A 24,615-nucleotide genomic window follows, 5' to 3' on the forward strand; every position below is an offset into this window, starting at 1 on the left:
ATAATTTGGTCCCTTTCCCCTCATAACTTAGCCTACTGTTCTGACTTGGTGGTGCACATGTAGCCTATAGCCTGTTTTAGATAAATGTTATTATTGAATATTGTAAGAGCTTTCATTGTCTGCTTATGTGCCCCCTTTATTTATCCGGCGGTTTTGAGTTCGTATACAGGGAGAATACTGTAAGAATGGCCCATGTTCTGAATTCTGTTGTTGTAAATTTCAAAAGTGCTGAACAAATAGTTATAATGACTACGTCCGTCCTACCTCGCTCATTAATGTCTTAATCAAAATTACGGATTCCCTATCCTCTGCTTGTCGTCCCCGTATGCCATAGTTTGTACATCTCAATTGTCAGTAGAAACCACATTTGTTTAAGCAAGTCAGCCATATCGGCTATGTTTTTTTAAAGGCAGTAAATGAGGCTGAATGAACTGTTTCGCTGCCAGACAAGGCTCCGCTGATAGCCAGGTGTAGCAGTGGTAAAGGTGCACTCCATTGTGCTGAAAAGAAAGCTCTGATGTTGGGACAGCTTTATGTAGGCCGTAACAGCTTGTGTGCACTGTTATAGTGCAATGAATGTATTGTTAAGTGTTGTGTGGCTTTTTTTTTACCTTTTATTTTACTAGGCAAGTCAGTTAAGAACAAATTCTTATTTACAATAACTGACAAACCCGGGCGATGCTGGGCCAATTGTGCACACGCCCTATGGGACTCCCAATCACGGCCGGATGTGATACAGCCTGAATTCGAACCAGGGACTGTAGTGACGCTTCTTGCACTGAGATGCAGTGCCTTAGACTAATGGGCCACTTGGGAGCTCTTTGCTGGCATGCATCTAACAAATGTTTTTGAGCTTTCCCCACCAAGATTGACACGCTAAAATCGCCACTGGTTGCTTCCTACAAGAGCACAAAATGTGTGCATTTCTAGCCATCTTTGAGAAGTGAGTCAGGTAAAGTTTTTTTTATGTCTTAAAGGGGAAGTGCTGTATTTTGAGACAGTCTTGAATAAGCTAAGCTAGCGAATAGGCAGAGCGTAGCATCATTTGTCTGATTCTCTGTAATAATGGAATGGTAATAATAATTTATTTTATTTTGTAAAGTAGTTTCTTTCATCAAACACAACATTTTCAGTCACCTCTTTGTCTGAGGGACAAGTGGACAAACAGGTTAATGTCAAGCCCTGCATGTTTTGTTTTTCAAAAGGCTCATGGAATGTAGGCATTGAACACCACACATTGGTTGCTACAACAGGCTGAATGACAGAACAGCTATTTCCATGTTAAAATATTATGGAATGCGTTTTTCTCCATTGTTTTTGATGGTAGCCCACTCTGGTAGGCCTACATAATGATCAAATAGCCTACTTGGTCACTGCTAAAACTGTAATTTAAAGCGGGTACAGCATCAGTGTTCACAGTAAATGCAAGCCAGAAGTAGCACATCATTTTCACAACATTCAAGCTTGCGCTCCGCAGACCTGAACTTTGTTCAGTGACCCAAAAAATGTGAGGGAACATTGTTTGTTACTCTTTTTTTTTGCTCTTTGTCTCCACAGTCATTGATTTACTCTAAGATTGAAGCTATTAAATAAGACAATAATAAGATAATCTCATCAAAAAGAAGGTTAGCCAATAAACTTTGTACCAAAAACAATAATAGTCACAAAGTCCCATATTTGATGACGGGTGGATGCTAACATGGATGGCCGACTCTTAATCAGCGTGTGTGATGTGCTAACCTTGGTCTTAGGTTGTAATAACACTAACGCTGACTGGTGTTTTTTTGCATGAGCAAAAGAGAGCACCCTACAACCCTCCAAGGACTAACACTAAGAGCATTTGTTCCAGGGTGCAGCTCACAAACAAGGTCAGTGACCTGCTATTACAATCTAACACCAAGGTTGGCAGGCATGAAATGCCCAACATGGTAGAATTAGCTGATCATTTAAAGCAGGCGAAATTGAATATATATATATATATATATAAGACAAAAATGTGGTGTATATGAAAACATTGAATATAAAGTTTCTATTGCAATAAATTGGGCACACAGAATCAAGGAATGATTGGTTGAGGTGCAGCTTTTCTTTACCTCTGCCCGGGCCCTCCTTCTTCTTCTTCCTCCTCAGTGATGTAGTGCATGAGCAGATATGCAGCTGTGGGGAGTCAGGTCAATGATTGGTCAAGCCTTCTCAGCTCTCCTCCTAATTAGCAGCGGATTGGTTGGAGCCCAAACCTCAGCTGTTCTACCAGTGCCGGCCTCTCCCCTCCACCCTGACCCCTAGTCCATACTGCAACCGTCCTCCTACTCCTCCCGCTCCATCTCTGTCCAAGCAGATTGTTGTTTCTCCTGGGTATTACCCGGTCTGTGCCCGTGTGACGTTAATTTAGGGCGCCTGGTGGCCGAGCTCACGAGAGCAGAGAAAACAGTTTCCAATGATGACGCGTCTAGCTGGATAGGGCTCTTGTTCAGCAAAATCCCTCCATTTTGTTTGTTTGTTTGTTGTTTTCCCCTCTCTGAAAGCACTTTCCTTCTGTTACAGAAAACCACACAGAGGCATATTCTGTATGAAGTATGTTAGTCATTATAATATAAAGAATAGCCACACACTGATGCATGCCCATGTGGTTTATTGTACAATGTTTCAACCCAAAAGGTCTTTGTCAGGTTTATTCCACATGAAAAATGCAGTGATATTTATAGTTTCAACATAAGCAGGTGATACAAGGTCTGTCATTAATTAGACTTTGTCATATAGACACACGTTGCACAATAAAACAACAGGAGCATTCATCAGTGTATCTATTATTCCAGGAGTTTATTTTTGTACCCAGCACCTGCAAGTCATTGGTTGTGCGTACACGATGTTTGAAACTAGTCATTATACATTACTAGACATTTTAGAGGTCAAAGTCCCTCGTTCGTGAAATGTTATTATAAGCAAAATGCCCTGTTTTCATCCAACTTTATTATCTGGGTAATATTTATAATAATTGTGATGCAAACATTGCAGCATTATTATATACTGTAGCATATAAACATACCCTTTTTCCCGATTGTAAAATCAAATTACTGAAAGGGTTTTTGGACAATAACGTGTAGACTTCCCTCATGGGTACATACTGTACATACTACCAGTGTCCAGTGGTCAGAATGAGACACTGCTGCATAGTCAGTAAGTATGTCATCGTGATACTGCATAAATACTGCTATGTACGATTGATTGCCGAGTGAATATGAGTCTAGGTGCGTTCCACTGTATTACAACATGAGATTAATTTACTATTTAAAAAGCAGTCCCTAATCATGACTCGTCTCTCTTGAATCTTTCACAAGGCCTTTGAGGACATCTACATTGAACAAAGAAAAGTGATCAAAATGGTGCTGGAGTACGCCGACAAGATCTTCACCTACATTTTCATCCTGGAGATGCTCCTCAAGTGGATTGCCTACGGATTCAAGAAGTACTTCACTAACTATTGGTGCTGGCTGGATTTCCTGATTGTGGATGTAAGTACAACGTTTATTTCCAACCCCTCAGACATGATGATGAGATGATCATGTAATTTGCTCAAGCAGTGGCCCACTTCACTTGATTGTGTTGTATAACCTGTCCAGGCATTATCAATCGAGCTTGATCAATTTGTCGTGTGTAATCTGTCCAGGCATTATCAATCGAGCTTGATCTGTTTGTCGAGTGTATTCTGAAATCCCTGAATTCGTTTTGAGACATGGACAATGTGGAATCCTGATGTGCCTTTGTTTTACTTTGTCAATAATAGTTTTCCAAAACATTGAACATTATTGAGCCACTTCACTTTCTGGGTGATTTAGCTGTCTTGCCAGACAGGATGCTCAATGGAGAATCTTGTCCGGGAATAGGCTTAATCTGTGTGCTGGAAACCGTTTCATAATGTAAAGTATACTGGTAGATACTGTCTGGGCAGGACTAGATGAATTCTCACGTGACCTACTACGGTTCTCAAAAATTCTTTGTCCAAACAGCACAACCCTGTAGTGAGTTTAGCGACCCACAAAGCCCTGAGTTTATACGTCACTTATTTACATGATGTTTGTTACCACTATCCTCAGGGAGAAACATGAGAGGTGAGTTCACGTCAGTAGTTTGGACATATTGGTCTGTGGCAGAGAATCTTTGGGCAGAGAGAGAGGCTTGAGCAATTAGTGTTTGCTCCCTGCACACAGACATACCGCACACAGGGAGGGAGAGAGTGTGGACAGGGAAGCGGGGGAGGGAAGAAAAAGAAATAGATGGAGGGAGGGAGAGAGAGAGAGAGAGAGAGCTGACTAGACAGATGTAAACAGCAGTTTCTCCCCGGGAAATGTTTCCCGCATGGCTTCATGTTTTATCATTGCCATGAAAACTGCCCAGTCAATACATATTCCCCATACATAGCAAGTTGGGTCTATTTATAATGATAGATTATATCTTAATGTGTCTTTGTTTTGGATTTGCAGCAGAAGTTGTTCTATTTAATGTGCCATGTTGTCCTGTGTTTCTACAGGGCTATACATTGCCTTTTCTTCATGAAATGTGAGATGAAGTGAATTGAAAAGATGGCATTCAAAATGATAATGTCTTCCTATTGTCCACCAAAATAATGGAGACATGCTGTATACAGGTGTACTATCTTAATTTGACCAGTTTCTCACAGCAGGAAACAATTTATGTGGATTCAAATTAATATACATTTTTGTAGGGGTTGATACATTTTTAGTTAGAACAAATAAGAACAAAAAAGTCTGACATTTTAAAGTAGAAATTACACGTTTTAGAAGCCTTTTTAAAACTCACTACATGTTTAACATTTCCTGAAATGCAGGAAAGTTCTCCTGCAACAGCGGGATCAAATTGAGATCCTGCATCTGTATAGTTCCCTCCTGAGTGAAGTGATTCAATATTCTAAATTGCTGATATAGATGACAAGTGAAGGGGGAATCCCAATGTGTACATGCGCTCGCTGAATCTTTTGAAAGCCTCCTCAACAAAGTGTTTTAATGCATCCTGAAATAGTATGTGTAATGTCAAAAGGTCTCCAAGTGCTGAAGTACCAAACCCCTTTGGCAAGAGGATAACGAATGAGTTCATCCCCTTTATCTCAGTGTGCTCTACAGTTCATGTTCAACAAATGATTACAAGTGTTTTCTTACACTCCGAGGCATAGAAGCTCAAAAAGACCCTGTTCTTGAATCAGTGATTCATTAAAACAACATGACAAAGTGCAGATGTCTGTGAACCTTTGACAATATTATTTATCTGATTGTGATATTAGTCTCATATAGTGTCTGGAAGGCAGTTGAATATGAAGTTGTGAGGGGTTTTGGGGGGGCTAAAAGTACAAAACACCCGCTTTGCTCCATGCAACGTTTGCTTGTGTAGAAACCTGTATGTATTGGATAAGTCTGTACTGTATATTAATTTAAAAGTAAATAAGCAAGTAAGTAAGTAAATAAATAAGTATCTTTTTTCACTGAATTAACTATAATTTAATTCACACAGATATCAGTGATTGGCCTGTTGGCCAGTGCCGTCAATATAGAGCAAATTGGCACCATGCGAGTTCTCAGGACCCTGCGAGCATTGCGCCCGCTGAGAGCGGTGGCCCGCTTTGCCGGCATAAGGGTAAGGCCTGATTTGACTGCTGTCCACCGCCACAACCATCCACAATAGACACCTAGAGCTGTAGTTTCTGGTTGGCTTTGCGGTTGATTTTCAATTGACCTCTCTTCCTCCTTCTCTTACACAGATCCAAGAAGAGGTCTTTAACAGTCCTATTTCTATTTCAAAGTCTGTTAACAGGCCTCTTCATTTCTTCAGCTATGAAATCAACTAATTTTAACATTATATTCCCTTGAATAGCAGATAGACGTCCTCGATGGGTGACAACACACCTTGGAGTCTAATGAACTACCCGTTTTTCCCTTAGGGCTGTTGCTAACAGGAGGGACTCACCAGGGTGGTCCAGTGTTCCCTTTCAGGTTCTGTGTATCGCAATTCCTTTGAACAGGTTGTGGCAGCCCCCTTAACCATGTGGGTTCTTGCGCTTTCTGTCCCCACCTAGGTGTCTTTGGTGAGTCTAGTAGCTAACATGCTGGGCTACTCCGACTTTGCTGCCATCAAATCACTTAGAACCCTCAGAGCTCTGAGGCCGCTAAGAGCACTGTCCCGATTTGAAGGCATGCGGGTAAGAGTCGTCTCTCCTCTCTGACTCATCAACTCCCGATTGTCCTCAAACCGTCTTCATCATCACTCTCTCTACCTCTGTTGCCACCCTTTCTTTCCCTTACCAGCAGTTTCTATTCAGAAAACTCAAAATATTTCCCCACTTTATCTCTCCACTTATAGTGTTATAATGCTGTCAAATCCAATTCTCCAGCTAATGCCACTAATCCCTTGACATACTTTCCCTTGGAGCTGGCAGTGGCAATATTAGCACAAAGTGGCAATATTAGCACAAAGAGATAATTTGGCTTTCATATTTCCCCTCAACTCTCCCCTCTACCTGACATGACTACCTCATTATCCGACTTATCAATTTGGATAAGCTTTATTTCATATTAATCTTTATTTTGTAGTCTTTTCTACCAGTTATTTACATATAGCTTTCATGGTGAAATGATCATTAGGCCCTACATCATCATTTGGGAATCATCAAAACAGGTAGTATAAAATGTGTACAACATACTGAAGTTAGAACAGAAAGTGGCCAATTGTTACCACATAATTACCAAGTAAATACTTGACAGACACCTGTTGTAACACATATGTCAAATACAGCATCAGCATCCATTTCTGTTGGATCCTTAAAATCTTTCATGACCTTCGATGCACCAAATCATGCCTAGTTCTATAATGTTGAATGATATATAATGGTTCAGATAATTAGGAGGATAGACTGAAGTGCCTGAGCAGAGTAAATAAAGTAGATAGACTGAATTACAACTGCAGTCTTAGAGCTCTCCAGCAGTATTACATTTCATGTTAATTCTTAAACCCTAGGCTCTGACATGTAACATCACCACACGATTTCTTCCTTAGATTCTTCGATAGATTCTTTTGAAAGGAGAGATTGCACATGTATGTGTCTAATGAGAAAACCAGTGTAATTACGTAGTAGCTGAGAAATTGCTTGGTAATGGAATTGAGCATTTTTTGTAATTACAAGTGTGCAGTTAGATAGACCAGTTCTTACTAAATCGATGTTCTTACAGGGAATTACAGCGTTATTACGCAGGAATATGGACAAATGTATGTAGTGTTACCAGAAAGCTGATGAATATAGCAGTATTATTCATGTACATGCCTAATCCACTTAGTATGGACTATTTCAATTATCTCATTCCAATCTTTCCATCCTTTCTCACGTCTATACTTATCTGTGATGTTACATTACAAGTTGTTGCTCACTTCTGACAGTATTAATATGATTCTCCTTGCTGTTCCACTGTTTGTTTAAGCTGTTGATTTTCTTATCACGTTCTCTTGCATGCATCCCCGTGTTCAGATATTCTGATTCATGTTTAGCCCGTAACATTTCCATAATCGTTATTCATTCCCTAAAGCACATCCTTAAACCCTCTTGAACATTTCATGCACACTATAGTTAGGATTTTGGGCTATTGTTCCCTCCCATTACACAGTGTTTGTTTTCTAAGTCGACACCTGTCAGCCTAGCTTGTGGCCTCTAATATGTATATCATTTCCCCTGACATCCACTGGAATTAATTTGAATTCCTGCCCATGAAATTTGCATGCTGTCGGAAATGGGGGGCTGATGTCCGCCGAGCTCGCTGCTCTCCACCACTGTAAATCTGGCAAATTGGATTAGGCGTCACGCTGCTTTAAAATGGCTGGGTCCGCTACTCAGTGGTAAACGCAACGTGGAAGTGCAGCCCGGCTATACAGAGGCGCGAGTCTGAGTGAGCAGCAGATTTCTTTGTGACACCCTCTTGAGGGATGCGCGGGGCTAAACCCCCTATCTACTGGTTCCATTAGAGCGGTGATACTCAGGATCTCCTGGCTCAGCACTCATTTCCTCTCAACCAGGAAATCTCTTACCAGGGTGGTTTGAAAAGCTGCTGCTGCTCCTGATTGAATATAAGACACACACTCTTAATAATCTAATTTGCCAGATTCAGTAGTTTGCATGAACTTTGGAAATTTGGGGTTTGATTATTATCTTGTCATTAGGATCTCTTTTGTTTGAGTGGTTTGATATTTTGTGTTTTGGGGCGATATGGATTGGGTAAGCTCTTAGGGTAGGTGAATTGAACCACAAGCATGTAGACACTGAGTTTTTCTGATTGAGTGACTGTCGTGTATGAAGTGTGGCACGTGACAGCAAAAGGGGGCCGGATGGATACCTGACTTGATGTGTTTCCATGGAAACAGGTTGTGGTGAACGCCCTGATCGGCGCCATCCCGTCCATCATGAACGTCCTGCTGGTGTGCCTCATCTTCTGGCTCATCTTCAGCATCATGGGGGTCAACCTGTTCGCCGGCAAGTACGGCCGCTGCGTCAACCGGACGGGCTACATCCACAACGTGTCCGTGGTCAACAATAAGACCGACTGCCTGGCCATGAACGACACGCAGTTCTACTGGACTAAAGTCAAAGTGAACTTCGACAACGTGGGCGCTGGTTACCTTGCACTCCTACAAGTTGTGAGTTTGGCTTTTTTCCCCTTTCCTTTTATTTTTCCTCACAGTTTGAGACGTTCTTTCCTCCCACTTTGTACTTTATACTTTTTGTCACTGCCCACCTTGTCTGTCCAGAGAGCCCCGAATCAATCAACAAGTCGCTAGGCTCTTATTTTTAGCAGCGACGGGGGCCATTACAGAGAATTGTGTGATCAGCGAGAGTGCACTTCATTCTTCGTTTTAACTTAGTTGGCGCGGTAGCCTAGCAACAGTTCACTTAGCTCCTTTCTGTCACCTTCTTGTGACTTGCCTCCATGCAAACCTCCCATTTGCATCTGGAAATAGTTTGACCCTCAGTCATTCACAAAAGCCAGTAATAACCCGTAACCAAAGGGAAAAGGCCCACCGCCGTGATTTCTCGCTGATAAGAACTCACTTGTGTTGAAGTGGGGCTCCCCACTCACTCTCCTTTTTCCTCCCTCTAGAAAGACACTCCATGCAGTCAGGAGGAAGCCCATATAAGTCCTTTCCGCTGCCATTCATAAAAACATAGCTCTAACATGGCACACATGCAATATTTATTTTGTGCAGACTGTAAGTGTTTTTCTCTGGGGGGGTTCTTCCTTTAAGGAAAGATAGATTTCCCCACTCTGTGTCATAGTTTGGAAAAATCCAGAGGCTGGAAATACAAGCATATACACTGTATATACAAAAGTATGTGGGCACCCCTTCAAATGAGTAGATTCAGCTATTACAGACACACCCTTTGCTGACAGGTGTATAACAGTGAGCACGCAGCCATGCAATCTCCATAGACAAACCAACTGGAACAACTGTCTTCACTGACATTTTCAACCTCTACCTGACTAAGTCTGTAATACCTACATGTTTCAAGCAGACCACCATAGCCCCTGTGCCCAAGAACGCCAAGGTAACCTGCCTAAATGACTACCGACCTGTAGCACTCACGTCTGTAGCCATGAAGTGCTTTGAAAGAATAGTCATGGCTCAAATTAACACCATCATCTAGGAAACCCTAGACCCACTCCAATTCGCATACCACCCCAACAGATCCACAGATGATGCAATCTCTATTGCACTCCACACTGCCCTTTCCTTCCTTGACAAAAGGAACACCTATGTGAGAATGCTGTTCATTGACTACAGCTCAGCGTTCAACACCATAGTGCCCACAAAGCTCATCACTAAGCTAAGGACCCTGGGACTAAACACCTCCCTTTTCAACTGGATCCTGGACTTCCTGACGGGCCGCACCCAGGGGGTAAGGGTAGGCAACAACACATCTGCCACGCTGATCGTCAACACAGGGGCCCCTCAGGAGTGCGTGCTTAGTCCCCTCCTGCACTCCCTGTTCACCATGTGTGTGTGGCCAGGCACGAATCCAACACTATCATTAAGTTTGCTGATGACGCAACGATGGTAGGCCTGATCACCGACAACAATGAGACAGCCTATAGGGAGGAGGTCAGAGACCTGGCAATTTGGTGCCAGGACAACAACCTCTCCCTCAACGTGAGCAAGACAAAGGAGCTTATTGTGGACTACAGGAAAAGGAGGGCCGAACACACCCCCATTCACATCGACAGGGCTGTAGTGGAGTAGGTCGAGAGCTTCAAGTTCATTGGTGTCCACATCATCAACAAACTATATGGTCCAAACACACCAAGACAGTTGTGAAAAGGGCATGACAAAGCCTATTCCCCCTCAGGAGACTGAAAGGATTTGGCATGGGTCCCCAGATCCCCACCATCGAGACTGGTTGCATCACCACCTGATATGACAACTGCTCGGCATCCGACCAGAAGGCGCTACAGAGGGTTGTGCGTATGGCCCAGTACATCACTGGGGCCAAGCTTCCTGCCATCCAGGACCTCTATACTAGGCGGTGTCAGAGGAAGGCCCAAAAAATTGTTAAATACTCCAGCCACCCAAGTCATAGACTGTTCTCTCTGCTACCGGATGGCAAGTGGTACCGGAACACTAAGTCTAGGTCCAAAAGGCTCCTTAACAGCTTCTACCCCTAAGCCATAAGAATGCTGAACAATTAATCAAAGTGCTACCCCGACTATTTGCATTTTTTTACACTGCTGCTATTCCCTGTTTATTATCTATGCAAAGTCACTTTATTCCCCTACCTACATGTACATATTACCTCAATGACCTCGACTAACCTGTAGCCCGCACATTGATTCGGTACCGGTATCCCCTCTATTTAGCTTTGTTATTGTTATTTTAAGCTACTTTTTATACTTTAGTTTATTTAGTAAAAATGTTCTTAACTCTTATTTTCTTAAAACTGCATTGTTAGTTAAGAGCTTGTAAGTAAGCATTTCACGGTAAGGTATATTCGGCCCATGTGACAAATCAAATTTGATTTGAAACATTGGCAGTAGAATGACCTTACCGAAGAGCTGAGTGACATTCAACGTGGCACTGTCATAGGATGCCACTTTTCCAACTAGTCAGTTCGTCACATTTCTGCCATGCTAGAGCTGACCCGGTCAACTGTATGTGCCGTTATAGTGAAGTGGAAACGTCTAGGAGCAACAACGGCTCAGCCACGAAGTGGTAGGCCACTCAAGCTCACAGAACGGGACTGCCAATTGCTGAACCGGGTAGCGTGTAAAAATCGCCTGTCCTCAGTTGCAACACTCACTACCGAGTTCCAAACTGCCTCTGAAAGCAACATCAGCACAAGAGCTGTTTGTCGGGAGCTCCATGAAACGGGTTTCCATGGCCAAGCAGCCGCACACAAGCCTAACGCTTCGAACACGCTGACAGCATTTTGGTACACCAGAATTACATTAATTTCCAATGAAACGCTGCGTTTGCCTCACAGCATTGCGTTGCAGAGGCAGTTGCAGTGTGTTCGGTGTGGTGCATATGTTGGATTTATCAAACGCATGCGTCAAACTGTACGCGTAGACGGCTTGACAGAAATAGTAGAGGAAGGTGAATGTTGAACTTTTGTTGCATCCATATCCAGATGATGCTGCGTACTATTTTGCGCAACGACGCTGTGGGTGAGTTCGAAGCGTAAGATCACCATGTGCAATGCAAAGCATTGGCTGGAGTGGTGTAAACTTGCCCCCATTGGACTCTGGAGCAGTTGAAACGCGTTTTCTAGATCACCCTTCACCATCTGCCCCCCGTCCGAGCCAGGCCCCCCGTCCGAGCCATCGCCCAACATCAGTGCCCGACCTCACTAATGCTCTTGTGGCTGAATGGAAGCAAGTTCCCGCAGCAATGTTTCAACATATAGTGGAAAGCCTTCCCAGAAGAGTGGAGGCTATTATAGCAGCGAAGGGGGAAGCTGGTCCATATTAATGCCCATGATTTTGGAATGAGATGTTTGACTACTTTTACTGCATGAACGTTGTGTATACAAATGCATCTTTTGTCCTCTGCATGTGTTTATATGGCAATAATAGTGGCACACCTCCTCTAATTACCTCCTCATGCTCATTGAAGTTTATATCCTTTGTTACAAGGCTACATTCAAAGGCTGGATGGACATCATGTATGCAGCAGTGGATTCTCGTGCTGTAAGTATTAAATGCCAATGTACTTGTTTTGTATAACATTATCAAACGGGTTTGGTACATAGAGCTTTGGTATTTTCATTAATGGCTGTCTTTGTCATAACCATGCCTTGATGCAATATCACAATAACATTTACCAGAATAACACAGATTTCAACTGATAAAAATGTAACTGAATGATGTATTGCTTTTTCCGCTGGGTGGACTAGGTGGAGGAACAGCCTATCAGAGAGGTGAACATGTACATGTACCTATACTTCATCATCTTCATCATCTTTGGCTCCTTCTTCACCCTCAACCTCTTCATCGGGGTGATCATCGACAACTTCAACCAGCAGAAACGAAAGATAAGTATCAAAAGCATCATGGCCAACAAATGGTTTGATGTGAACAAACCAGATACCTGCCATGAAAAAAAAGTGTTATTTTCACAGTGAAAATAACAGAAAAGGGGTGTCTCTTTACTTAGGTGGGCAAGACATCTTCATGACAGAGGAACAGAAAAAATATTACAACGCCATGAAGAAGCTAGGGTCTAAAAAGCCTCAGAAACCGATTCCAAGACCAGTGGTAAGCTGGAGCTAATTGAACCCTACTTTCTTGATCTTATTAAAGGGATAGATAATTTCTTTGAAAGTATTAACTTGTTTTCGATAACACCCCAGATAAGTCGAAAATAAGTTAAAACCTAAATAAAGTGAACTATTCCTTTAATTTTCTTCGCCCTAGTGTATTAGCCTCTTGGATTCCAAATGGGCTTTTCACCCACTTCTCACTCCTCCTCTCTTCTCCCAGAACCAAGTGCAGGGCTTCTTCTTCGACCTGGTGGGCAAGCAGGCATTCGACATCATCATCATGGTCCTCATCCTGCTCAACATGATTACCATGATGGTGGAGACGGACGAGCAGCCGGCCCGCATGGAGTACATCCTCAACAAAATCAACCTGGCCTTCATCATCATCTTCTCCTGCGAGTGCCTCATAAAGATTGTGGCGCTGCGCTGCTACTTCTTCACCATTGGCTGGAACATCTTTGACTTTGTGGTGGTCATCCTCTCCATCGTTGGTGAGTCCATTGCTTGGGCTTAATCAGAGGTTTTCAATTATTGTCATTACAATGTAATTACATGGGTTCATGAACTGGTAGTTATACTGGAATAAGGTTGCTATATGTAGCTATATGTACCTGATGTCTGGCCAACGGTTTGTAGTTCTCTTCTAATGTGACTGTGTCCTTGGGTGTTACAGTTGATCACATGACCTTGCGTTGGCTGACAATGTCACAAAAATAATGCGTGCACATCGATGGGGCTGGAAGCTGTGCTTTGCTATGATTCTGAGCGGTCAGATAGCTAGCAACAATGACAAGAAGCTGCCATGTGGGGAATCGTAGGTGGCTCGTTTCAGCTAGTTTTATCTTGTTCTTGATACCATGTCTTGTTTTGCGGTGTTTTGACTGATTTCATGTCAATGCTAATATGGCTAAAATTCGCTAGCTAGCTAACCAACAATAATGTAACAATGTATTTGAGAGACAACAAGTGCTCCGTGTTCAAATGTATTTCTATTTTCAATAAACATTTGGAGACTAAATATAGTTTACATGTTGTCAAAAATCGAATCCAACCCCGTCTGTTTTGCGTCATACTTGCTCACATACTTGCTAAACAACCAACCCGTCTGTAAGCAAGGCATTCCACGTCACTAGCTGGCCCATACACAGATTGTGACATTTAGCTTGGGACCTTCAAATTTACAACAGATTACAAATAATTAGCATTTAGTTCCAAACAATATCATGCTCAAAGAAAACATTTCAGAATCTTAATTGTGTTTTTCAATGCAACAGACAATACACCTTGGCCATCATCCAAGATTTTAGTGTCCATTTGGCAAGGTTATCTATCATGTCAACCAAGTCATTGAAAGTAAGTGGGGCTATATCTGATGAAACTAGGGCACTGTGCTTACAGTAGGTAATAGCCTCTGTTCAGTATCCGCCAAACGAATTTCCCGTTCTGTGAAAATATATGTTCTGCATTGCCCCGGTGGGGAACTGAAGCAAACCAAAGGGCCAGCACATAGATTGAAGCTAAGTAGCTGCCCCCATGCTAACTGACGTATGTGGACAAGGATGCCCCTGTTGAGGTGAAGGTAATCCTAGCAATCAGGGCTGTCAGTGGGGGTGATTTGGGCGTGATTGAGGTGCTGCATCAGCTGACTGTAGTCAGTGGGGGGGCTGGGGGCTTGACATATGGCTCTAAAGGGTGGCTCCCAACCCCCCTCTCCAATCCATCTCAGGTGACAGTCTTGTTCCATGGGGAGAGGAGGGTCACAAATCAGGGACAGATGGTAAATTGGTTGTGGGGGTGAGAGGGTTGGGAGGCAACATGAATGTCATTTGAGGGCAGACAGACTCCGTAGTAAGAGTGGAAGCCTTTATCATGGGCTCATTGGTGAGTGAGATTGGGGAAACTGGAATTTACATGGAGGAGAACGAAGCTTAATAGTGATGGCAAGGAGAACCTCTCCTTCAGCCTAATTCACTCCTGGTTACCAATTGTCAACCTAATTTTATAAGATATTGTGTACATAGTGTGTAGGGGTGGCAGGTAGCCTAACGGTTAAGAGCGTTAGGCCAGTAACCAAAAGGTTACTGGTTCCAATCCCTGAGCTGATTAGTTGAAAAATCTGTCGATGTGCCTTTGAGCAAGGCACTTATTCCTAATTGCTCCTGTAAGTCACTCTGGATAAGAGCATCTGCTAAATGATGTAAAATGTGTGTGAAAAAGCTGACCTTACTCTATGCCGTTAAATGGTTCATGATGGTCTATTAGAAGTACAGAGATCTCATTCATGTTTTTTCCCCCTCCTTTCTTCCAGGTATCGTTCTCGCTGACATCATAGAGAAGTACTTTGTGTCGCCCACTCTTTTCCGAGTCATTCGATTAGCCAGGATCGGACGAGTACTGCGACTCATCCGCGGAGCCAAAGGAATAAGGACCTTACTCTTTGCCTTAATGATGTCCCTTCCCGCCCTGTTCAACATCGGCCTCCTGCTCTTCCTGGTAATGTTCATCTACGCCATCTTTGGCATGGCCAACTTTGCCTACGTCAAGAAGCAGGCAGGGATCGACGACATGTTCAACTTCGAGACATTCGGCAACAGTATGATCTGTCTGTTCCAAATCACCACGTCGGCAGGCTGGGACGGCCTGCTCAGCCCCATCCTCAACAACTCTCCGGAAGAGTGCAACCCCAACCTCATCCACACAGGCACCAATGCCCGGGGCAACTGTGGCAACCCCTCGGTGGGCATCACCTTCTTCGTCACCTACATCATAATTTCCTTCCTCATCGTGGTCAACATGTACATCGCCATCATCCTGGAGAACTTCAGCGTGGCCACCGAGGAGAGCACCGAGCCGCTGAGCGAGGACGACTTTGAGATGTTCTACGAGGTGTGGGAGAAGTTTGACCCGGAAGCCACGCAGTTCATCGAGTACGCCAAGCTGTCAGACTTTGCAGACACGCTGTCGGAGCCGCTGCGCATCGGCAAGCCCAACAAGATCAAGCTGATCTCCATGGACCTGCCAATGGTGAGCGGTGATAAGATCCACTGCCTGGACATTCTGTTTGCCTTCACCAAACGCGTGCTGGGTGAGTCGGGCGAGATGGATGCTCTCAAACAGCAGATGGAGGAGAAGTTCATGATGGCCAATCCGTCCAAGATCTCCTACGAGCCCATCACCACCACGCTGAGGCGCAAGCAGGAGGATGTGTCGGCCGCTGTTATCCAGAGGTGCTACCGTAGGCATCTGGTGCGGAGGCAAATGAAGCAAGCCTCTTTCCTGTACAGATCAATGCAGATCAGTCTGACGCAGAGCCCCACGGGCGAGGGGGGCACCGCTCCAGAGAAAGAGGGCCTCATAGCCTCCATGATCAAGGAGAACTACGGGGGGCCTGAGATGGAGCTGATGGAGACCCTGTCCTCCACCTCCTCTCCGCCGTCTTACGACAGCGTCACACGGGCGACTAATGAACTTTTCCAAGTTTTAATTTCCGAACAGTCCAGGAACAGTGACTTGAGGGAACATTGCCCCACACCCGACAGAGAACCAGACCGTGAGACATTTCTGTAATGGCAACTAGGAAATGCTTTTTTCTCTTTTCTTTTTGTTTTTTTTGTTTACCGAATGTAACATAGCTCAAATGACACTGGTTTAGTACTTGTGGTTGTCCAGAGAATCTGCAGGGGTTTTCATAGAGAAAAGGCTAACTATTTATTTCTTTTTGGAGAACATTCTTTGAGGGAGTACACAAAGGCGGCGTGTGTAAATCCTAGATGACCGTTGACCCTGCTCATGTCAACTTTGCTTCACAGTTAATATGCATGAATGACCTCTGCAGGGTCACAACAATTATATCACTGATGTAATAATAATTTATTAGACTGAAGGAAAAACAGTTTATCAATATTTACAAAGTATGCCTGACCTTATGAGTTCATTAAAGGTCTTACTATTATTGGTGTGATTACTTATAATAAATAGTTTTCAAACTGTAAGATGTGAGAAAGAAAAAAAGTAAGGGATACAATTTTTCGTAGTAAAGTATAACATTGTTGATGTTACCAGTCTTTCATAGCAGTACAATAATTACTATTTTTTATATTTTTAGAGTAAGAAAGAAAACATGGCCTCTTCTGAATTGCAGTACTACCACATTGTATTTGAACTATTTTGAGCATTTTTGCATTTACGTTTACACATAAAGAAATGCCGGGATATCCGGGGGCCCTGCATTTTAGTTGTTTTTCTTTCATAACGATCTGGTCCTAGTTACACAAAGCTAAGAAGCAGTACAGTAACCATGATCTTTATGTGACAATCAAACCTACATCTATCTCGTGGTTACGATTGACAGATTTTTCTTTCTCCATAACTTTTGTAGGATTAAAACTGCCCCAATGGCTATATATTTTATATGAGCATCAGCGATCATATTCACTATTAGTCAGACGGATAATCGTCCTATTTATTTTTTATTTAAAGTGTGTTTCGCATGTTTTGACTGCATCATATAGAGACGTCGCGCTCAAGACTGAAAAACAATTATTTATCTATTTTGCACCAACTGTGTTTAGCAATAATTTACTACTTTTTAGGATAAAAGGGTCAAAGTTTGTACAGCATTTATTTTGCTTGAACTCTACAAACCGTTCAGCTTCTCTTGGTTACCCATAGCTTAGGCCTACTCTCAACTATATCACTGACACTGGTTTCTATTTGACTCAAATAATAATAAGGACACCGCTCAACTTTAATATGATATATATTTTCAGGTTATGGTTGCAGGTGTGTTGAAGGGCTGTTTTCTGTAGCAATAGATCCAGTGTGTGCCTGGTATATACCCCTGTCCTCTTTCTAAATGGACCTCTACTCACATCGTTCCCCCATTAGATGCCATGGGTGTGTGACTGGGATCACACTGCTATTTACCAGTGTCTACGGGGACTTTTCTAAAGACATTTCTGATTGCATGCTTTGTATTGGGAACATTGGGGAACATGTTTAAAAGTCGGGAACGATCCTATTCGTTTTTGGGTGGGACATTTTTATACAAAAATGTCATGGTGAAAAGTCAACTCTGCACATCTCTGTCATAAATGTACTGTTTTCATCATAACGAGAGCTGCTTCATCATAAAAACATCCAAGACATGCACAGAAAATGCTTATTTTTCATTCTTATAAACTGTCAGAAATGCAATAACCTACAACAGGTCTCTTCTCAGCAGTCAGTATATAATCGTTTTGTTGTTATAATGATTATTCTCAGAGCATTTCTCACTGCTCAACCACAATGCAGTGCCTCAGTGAAGCCCCCATTGCAGTAAATATTATTTAGAAATAAGTTTTACCACTTTCAGTTGACATTTTTTTTTAGCACGTTGCAAACACATGCCTCTGTATTTAAGATAACAACCTCCTGTGAAATAAATGAGAAAGCCTACAATATCACTGATTATTCTTTTGATTTCAGAGTCATGTATGTGGTAGTAGTGCGCGGGTCAGCTGTTTGTTCACCCGCACCCACCCACAATTGCTAATAACCCATCTGCAACTGCCCGACTTCATGTGATAGTGAAAATCTGAGGCCCACACTCAACCCTAACCCGCTAATATAGAAAATGCGCTGTAAGCTACAGTCAGAGATGGCAGAACGATTTCTTTACGGGGGTGCAGGATTTTTTTTGACTGATTTAGGTATGTTTCTGCTGATAATTTCTGACATTTTGGTACGGTATTTGTTAGTCAACTTGTCCATAATTAGATACATGCAGCTTCTCTTCTGTCATTATATGTTGCCCTAGAAGACTAAATAAACCCTTGCTAACCAGAATAATGTCATAAATCAATAGAATGAATGCTTCTGCTTCTTTCACACAGCAAATACATTTAGGGACCAGGGAGAAAATGCAATAACTCAACCTCAAAAAACTGGAAAGATTTTCTGTGCAAAATTTCCAAATTACATCATTTTGATTGGTTGTAACGAAATAGAAAACTGTGAAAACGACCCAACATGTTTTTGGAATCATATTTTATGTGGTTGAAATACTATAAACTTTTATGATGCTGATAAAGATGATGCACCTACAAGTGGTATCTAACTGGCATTCACATTCTCAAGATGCTGAAAGAAAGAAATCGTATTTCTCCACTCCTGTTCCGAGTCAAACTTTCGCCTACATTTGGAGTATCATTTTACTTCAATAAATGCTTAATTCTGCAGGAGTTAATATTAAGGCTATGTGAGAGGTTATAGACCTACAGTCAGTGTCCGGATTTCAGTTTCCATTTAACCCATCTGAACAGTAGGCTACAGTTCCCTTGACGTTCCATAGGCCTATTTGAAGTCCCCCTCTTGTGACTGTCGAATTTGTATAGCACCTCACAATCATCACACAACATAACAGACACTCCTATCATCCTCTTTAGCCACTTTGACAAATCTTTCCCAAACATGACTTTTCTGGGCCTCCTTTCTCTTTATTTTCAACTCTCCATTTCGCGGCTTTTCTCTAATTGAATTAAACTCAGACATTGTCCTTTTGCCTACATGGATCGATGTTAACATTTTCTGTCAGTTCCCAAAGCATTTGGCGATTGGCGTGTAGGCTATTTGGCGCACGTACAGTTAGGCCCTAAAGCTGATCGGCTTACGCATTAGTGCCAGATAGTCTACAATTATAAAAGAAAAACTCAATGTAGCCTATAGATATAAATTGTAAAAGAATGATACATTTATGGATTTCTAAAAGGTATTGTTTTCAACCCGCCCGCTTTTCATCCAAACAATATTTAATGACCCTATACCCACCAGCCCCACACGGTGGACTGGGGTTATGACTCAACCTCCTCATCACTAGTATGTGGCAGACCTGGGTGAAAATATTTTCTTTCAAATACTTTGGCTGCACCTGATTGAGCTTGCTTGGCGCAATGGAAACGATGGGATAGTCCGAGCTCAAGTGCGAGCTCATCCCATCTGGCACTGCAGAAAGACTCCATTGAACGCTCAAAGTTTCTGAAAGAAACAGATACTCTTTGAACCCACGGCTGGTATGTGGTACAGTATAATGCAAGCAATATTCATTTTGGCAAATGAGAGTGGCATTATGTTGAGAAGAATGCAATGGATTGTACTATGACTCCGCAGCATGAAGAAGACATTTGGATTTGGCATACAGAAGGGATGCAGCATCATGCTACAGTAGCTCAGAACATCAACTCAAGTGACCTACTATGATGTAGGTTACTGGCTGTCAGTAAGTATTACATGTCTCTATTATGGCTGCGTTTAGACAGGTAGACCGATTCTGATCTTTTTTTCCACTAATTTGTCTTCTGACCAATCACATCAGATCTTTTTACATCAGATATTTTTCAGAGCTGATCTGATTGGTCAAAAGACCAATTAATTTAGAAAAAGATCAGAATTGGGCTCCCTGTCTAAACACAACCTATTTGGTTATACCAGGAAGATTGGCTACTGAAGCGGAAACCCCACCAGGGCTACAATGCAGATGTTCCCACCGACACTCAAAAGAGATGATGTAATTTGGAAACAGTTGGGTTAATTCTGGCATCAGTAATTTGGTAATTCTTTTTTTTCCAACACAGATTGAAAGGGGCTACCTAAGATGATCAAATCCAAAAGTAGGACCAATAATACAGAAACTGCAGAAAAAAACATTACATTAAAGTCTGGTCTTGCATGGATGTTAAAAACAGTAGAGGAAATGTCTAAGCCTATTTTCATTGTGCTGTGCATATCGTTATGTGCAACAAGAAGGAGTCAGTCAAAATGGATCCTAAACCTGTCTTCGGGCTCAATTCAATCAAGCGTAAAACACAGTATTTATACAGTAGCATATATAGAAATATGTTTTTTCCTGTAGTCAGAAAAATCACAGAGGATGACGCTGAGGTTCTCTGAGGATAATGAGAATGCACATCTGTAATTACTGTAAAAAGAAAAACCTTCACTCGTCATTGCTTATGGTTTTCCAAGTACGATACACGTGTGCAAGGACAGTGATTTTATACTGCAAGACATTGCATGTTTGACTGGATTCTGCCCAAAGTCTTATTGCTATTGCACACAACCTGAGCTTTTATTATATAAGTAAGTGTGTGTGTGTGTGTGTGTGTGTGTGTGTGTGTGTGTGTGTGTGTGTGTGTGTGTGTGTGTGTGTGTGTGTGTGTGTGTGTGTTTGTTTGTGAGCTGATGTGCGTGTACTCAGGTGTGTGCTTCTAGATTATACAGTATGTGTATATCTTGTGTATTGGGTGTTGTGTGTGTGTGTGGTTGTGTTTTCTTGTACGTGTGTGTACTTGTATTTGTATGTGCATGTGTATGTTGACTTCACCATACCATGGCATACAGTGCTGCGTCTGATCAGCAGGACGAAAGCGGAGCGATGCTGCTATCTCTGTGATCTGATGCTTTCAGATGGGTTCTGTGCTGGAGAAGAGGAGCAGATCGACTTTGACACCTGGACGCAGGGCACAAAGGCCCCCTTCTGTTCAGAGCTTTGTTTAACAGCACATTGCTCTGGCTGCACTTCTTATCTTTGCAGTCTAGAAGACCAGGAATTCACTGTTTATGTTTTTCTCATTTAAGCAATTACCATTATTTAAAAAAAATATCTTATGTGGATGTTTATGAAGCATAGTAACTTGTGCAGCATGAGACCATACACCTGATATGAGTGATCAAAGCCTATAATAACAATGCTGTAAATGCAGACAATTTTATTTAGTCAAAACAGATGTATTTTGTTTTTTACTTCTATAATTGCTAGTCCTGTCAATTTTACCCCCCCACACACACACACACACACACACACACACACACACACACACACACACACACACACACACACACACACACACACACACACACACACACACACACACACACACACACACACACACACACACACACACACACACACACACACACAGTTGTCAACCTCCACTGGGAACAGACCTTGGAGTATTTTGTCTGGATTGAGGGACCTCAAAAGTAGCACTGTTTAGGTTATATGGTGCCAATTCAGACGCACCCCCGACTCGTTGAGATGGTGACCCAAAAAGAAAGAGTGCACAGAAACTCTCTCTCTTTCTCACTGTCTTTTTTTTAAAGAACGCCAGATGTCCTCAACATATGAGCAGAGAAAAAAACACTGTGAGCGTGAAATAATCTGCGTCTCTCTTTGCCTGAAACCTAGTTGTGCAACCAAGGTAAATAAGCCAATGCCCTTAATGCAGTCAGCTACTCAGAGCATGTTCACTTCTTCTGCAATGAGGCTTTATGAGGAGAATATATTTAAAATAATCTATTTGTCTGAACAAGGACGTCTATATTGAGTTGTCAACTAACTGCAGGACAAGAGGACAGGAGTTATTGTAGAACACAATGCATAATTGTGTAGTCAATTTGTATGTTGTTATTGTACTATTATGACAGTTTTGTAATTCAACAGTGGTCCAATTTCTAGTTTCAGGCCATGGCTAATCCAGGAATGCATCTCAATAGTCTAAAATAGGTTCTTCTCCCTTTCTCTTTTCATGAATCTCCACTGCTGGGAAAGAACTGGCGAGGTGAAAGCAACTCCTTACAAGGCATCAATCATATTGCTTTCACCTAATCCTGTAGTTTCAGATCAGTGCAGTTGAAGAAGATTGAAGGAAGACTATTGAGATGCGCCCAGGGCCGGCTCCAGGCATAAGCGACATGAGCAGACTCTTTGGGCCCCAGGCTGCTAGGGGGCCCTTGACCCACCCCCCAAAATATTTGTTTATATATATCTCTATTGTTTTTAAGAAACTTACTGTTGAGAGCTAGAATAGTAGAAAACATAAGTTGCAAGTTCGAAATTTGGTTGTACATCAGTACTTTTTCTCTTGTTATGTCAGTCACTGACAGTCATTCAATCAGCTATGTCAGCTAACAATGTTTATATTGGTCAGTTAGTCTCGCCAGCCATCTAAACTTCTAGTAATCATGCTGAATACCGACCTCACTCAGACATCATTAACGTGGCATACGTCAGCAAAGTAAATGTTCTCTGCCCCATAGCAAAATGAATAGAATTGCATGAAATTTGTTATAAAAACACTCCAATGTTTGGGGGCAAACAAATCTCGCTTAGGGCCTGGACGCACCCCTGCAATAAAGATGTGAAGAACTGTCTGGGCCTTAATCTGACCCTGGCCTGGTAAATGTCTAAATGCCCTGGACAATATCGACACATGGGCTCTGTGTGAACTGACTGAACGTACATGACACACTCAACCACTGGCAGGACACAGACACACAAAATGACAGGAAACGCACGCACGCAGACATGCACGCATGCGCGCACATGCACACACACACACGCACACATGCACACACACAGTGGCGAATACCCAGTTTGGAACACCCCCTAAGGGATTTGAATATTTTCCTCTGCAGGGTGTTTTTCAGTGAATGAGAAAGACACCCATACCCATATCCACAACCTGGAGCAGATGGCGCCCACAGTGAGAATCTGAACCTAAAAGATCTTACAGTAAACATCACTGGCTTTAATTACTGTTTTACACAAACACACACATGCTGTACGGGAGACATGTGGCGTAGCCTTGCCAAGTGACAGACAGCGGCGGAAATGTTGACGTTAGCCTGGCAACCCACTCACTGTATGTCCTCATCAGTGTCGTTGGGAAGGAAGTTGCTTTGATGCTTTCTATTAGATTAGTGTTTGTACAGGAGAGAGATTAGCTGTTCCTCCACGATGACCTGGTATCATCTGAGGACAAAGCCCTTTAGAAAGTCTCAGTCCCTTCGGTTTGCTCAACTTTATTTGACTATAGGTGAAATAAAATGATAAAATAATTCACCTGTATTAATACTACTCCCTCCTTTTATCCATTATGATCTCAAAGGCAAAACTGATTCTAGATCAGCACTCATAGGCATTTTCAACAGTCAAAACAATAAGTTCTAAGCACATGCAGGACCATGCTGTTTTTTTGTAAACATGTACAAAATTACAAATGATGAGACACTTCGTGTCCTGGACGAAAATACATTTTAAATGCAGATTCTCACTTGAGAATGCTTTTTAATCAAGGACTAAGCTTAATTTGGATCCAGGAAACAGGCCCCATATATATATATATATATATATATATATATATATATATATATATATATGACGTATTTATATGTGTAATGTAAACACTGCCCATGTCGTCATCTCACCTGACTGTTTGGTGGTCACCTTGGGTCGTGTCTGTCATTAGAACACAGTGACAGCTGTCACTTTGGCTCAGTGTTGAAGCTGTTTGTCTTGTGGTTAAGACGCGGTGCTTATTACCATACCTGCCCCGGCTCATTCCTATCAATCAGACAGTGCTGTCGCACACACTCTGCCACAGCACGAGTCAGGACTATGTATCCTCGTTATGTCAGGTGTATAAACATCGCCCAGCCCCCAACCACGCTTCTCACGCACATACATGCATATGTATATGTAACCGGCGTCGTGCTGCCATAGTATAAATTACCTATAGTATAACAGTATAGCTTCCGCCCTCATGAGCTCTCACTGAGACAAGATCTTGGGACGTCTTTTTTGCAAACACAAGTGACTCTCGAAACACCGGTAGCCAGCTGCGCCACAGAAAATATAGCAATTTCATGGCGCGGGTCTGTGGGGGTATTTCAACATGAGCAGTGAGTTTAACCAATCAGCAATGGGGGCATGAGGGGCTCAGCAGATAAAGCTGAACATCACAATATTGAAACGTATTCCCATGGGACATACC

General features: G+C 42.4%; 1 protein-coding gene across 5 annotated transcripts in view; it reads left to right on the forward strand.

The window, feature by feature from the left end:
- scn5lab (sodium channel, voltage gated, type V-like, alpha b) overlaps positions 1–16,796 on the forward strand; it is a 182,685-nt gene extending 165,889 nt beyond the window's left edge. For all 5 annotated transcript variants that reach the window (XM_029755527.1, XM_029755529.1, XM_029755530.1 and 2 more), the window contains 8 exons: positions 3,339–3,512; positions 6,086–6,208; positions 8,416–8,688; positions 12,177–12,230; positions 12,437–12,574; positions 12,693–12,797; positions 13,023–13,293; positions 15,111–16,796. In XM_029755527.1, coding sequence (XP_029611387.1) covers positions 3,339–3,512; positions 6,086–6,208; positions 8,416–8,688; positions 12,177–12,230; positions 12,437–12,574; positions 12,693–12,797; positions 13,023–13,293; positions 15,111–16,369 — 2,397 coding nt within the window. In that variant the 3' untranslated portion in view covers positions 16,370–16,796. The remainder of the gene's footprint in view (positions 1–3,338; positions 3,513–6,085; positions 6,209–8,415; positions 8,689–12,176; positions 12,231–12,436; positions 12,575–12,692; positions 12,798–13,022; positions 13,294–15,110) is intronic.
- Positions 16,797–24,615: the final 7,819 nt, after the last annotated feature.

The sequence above is a fragment of the Salmo trutta genome, chromosome 6, assembly GCF_901001165.1.
Source record: "Salmo trutta chromosome 6, fSalTru1.1, whole genome shotgun sequence".
NCBI lineage: Eukaryota > Metazoa > Chordata > Actinopteri > Salmoniformes > Salmonidae > Salmo > Salmo trutta.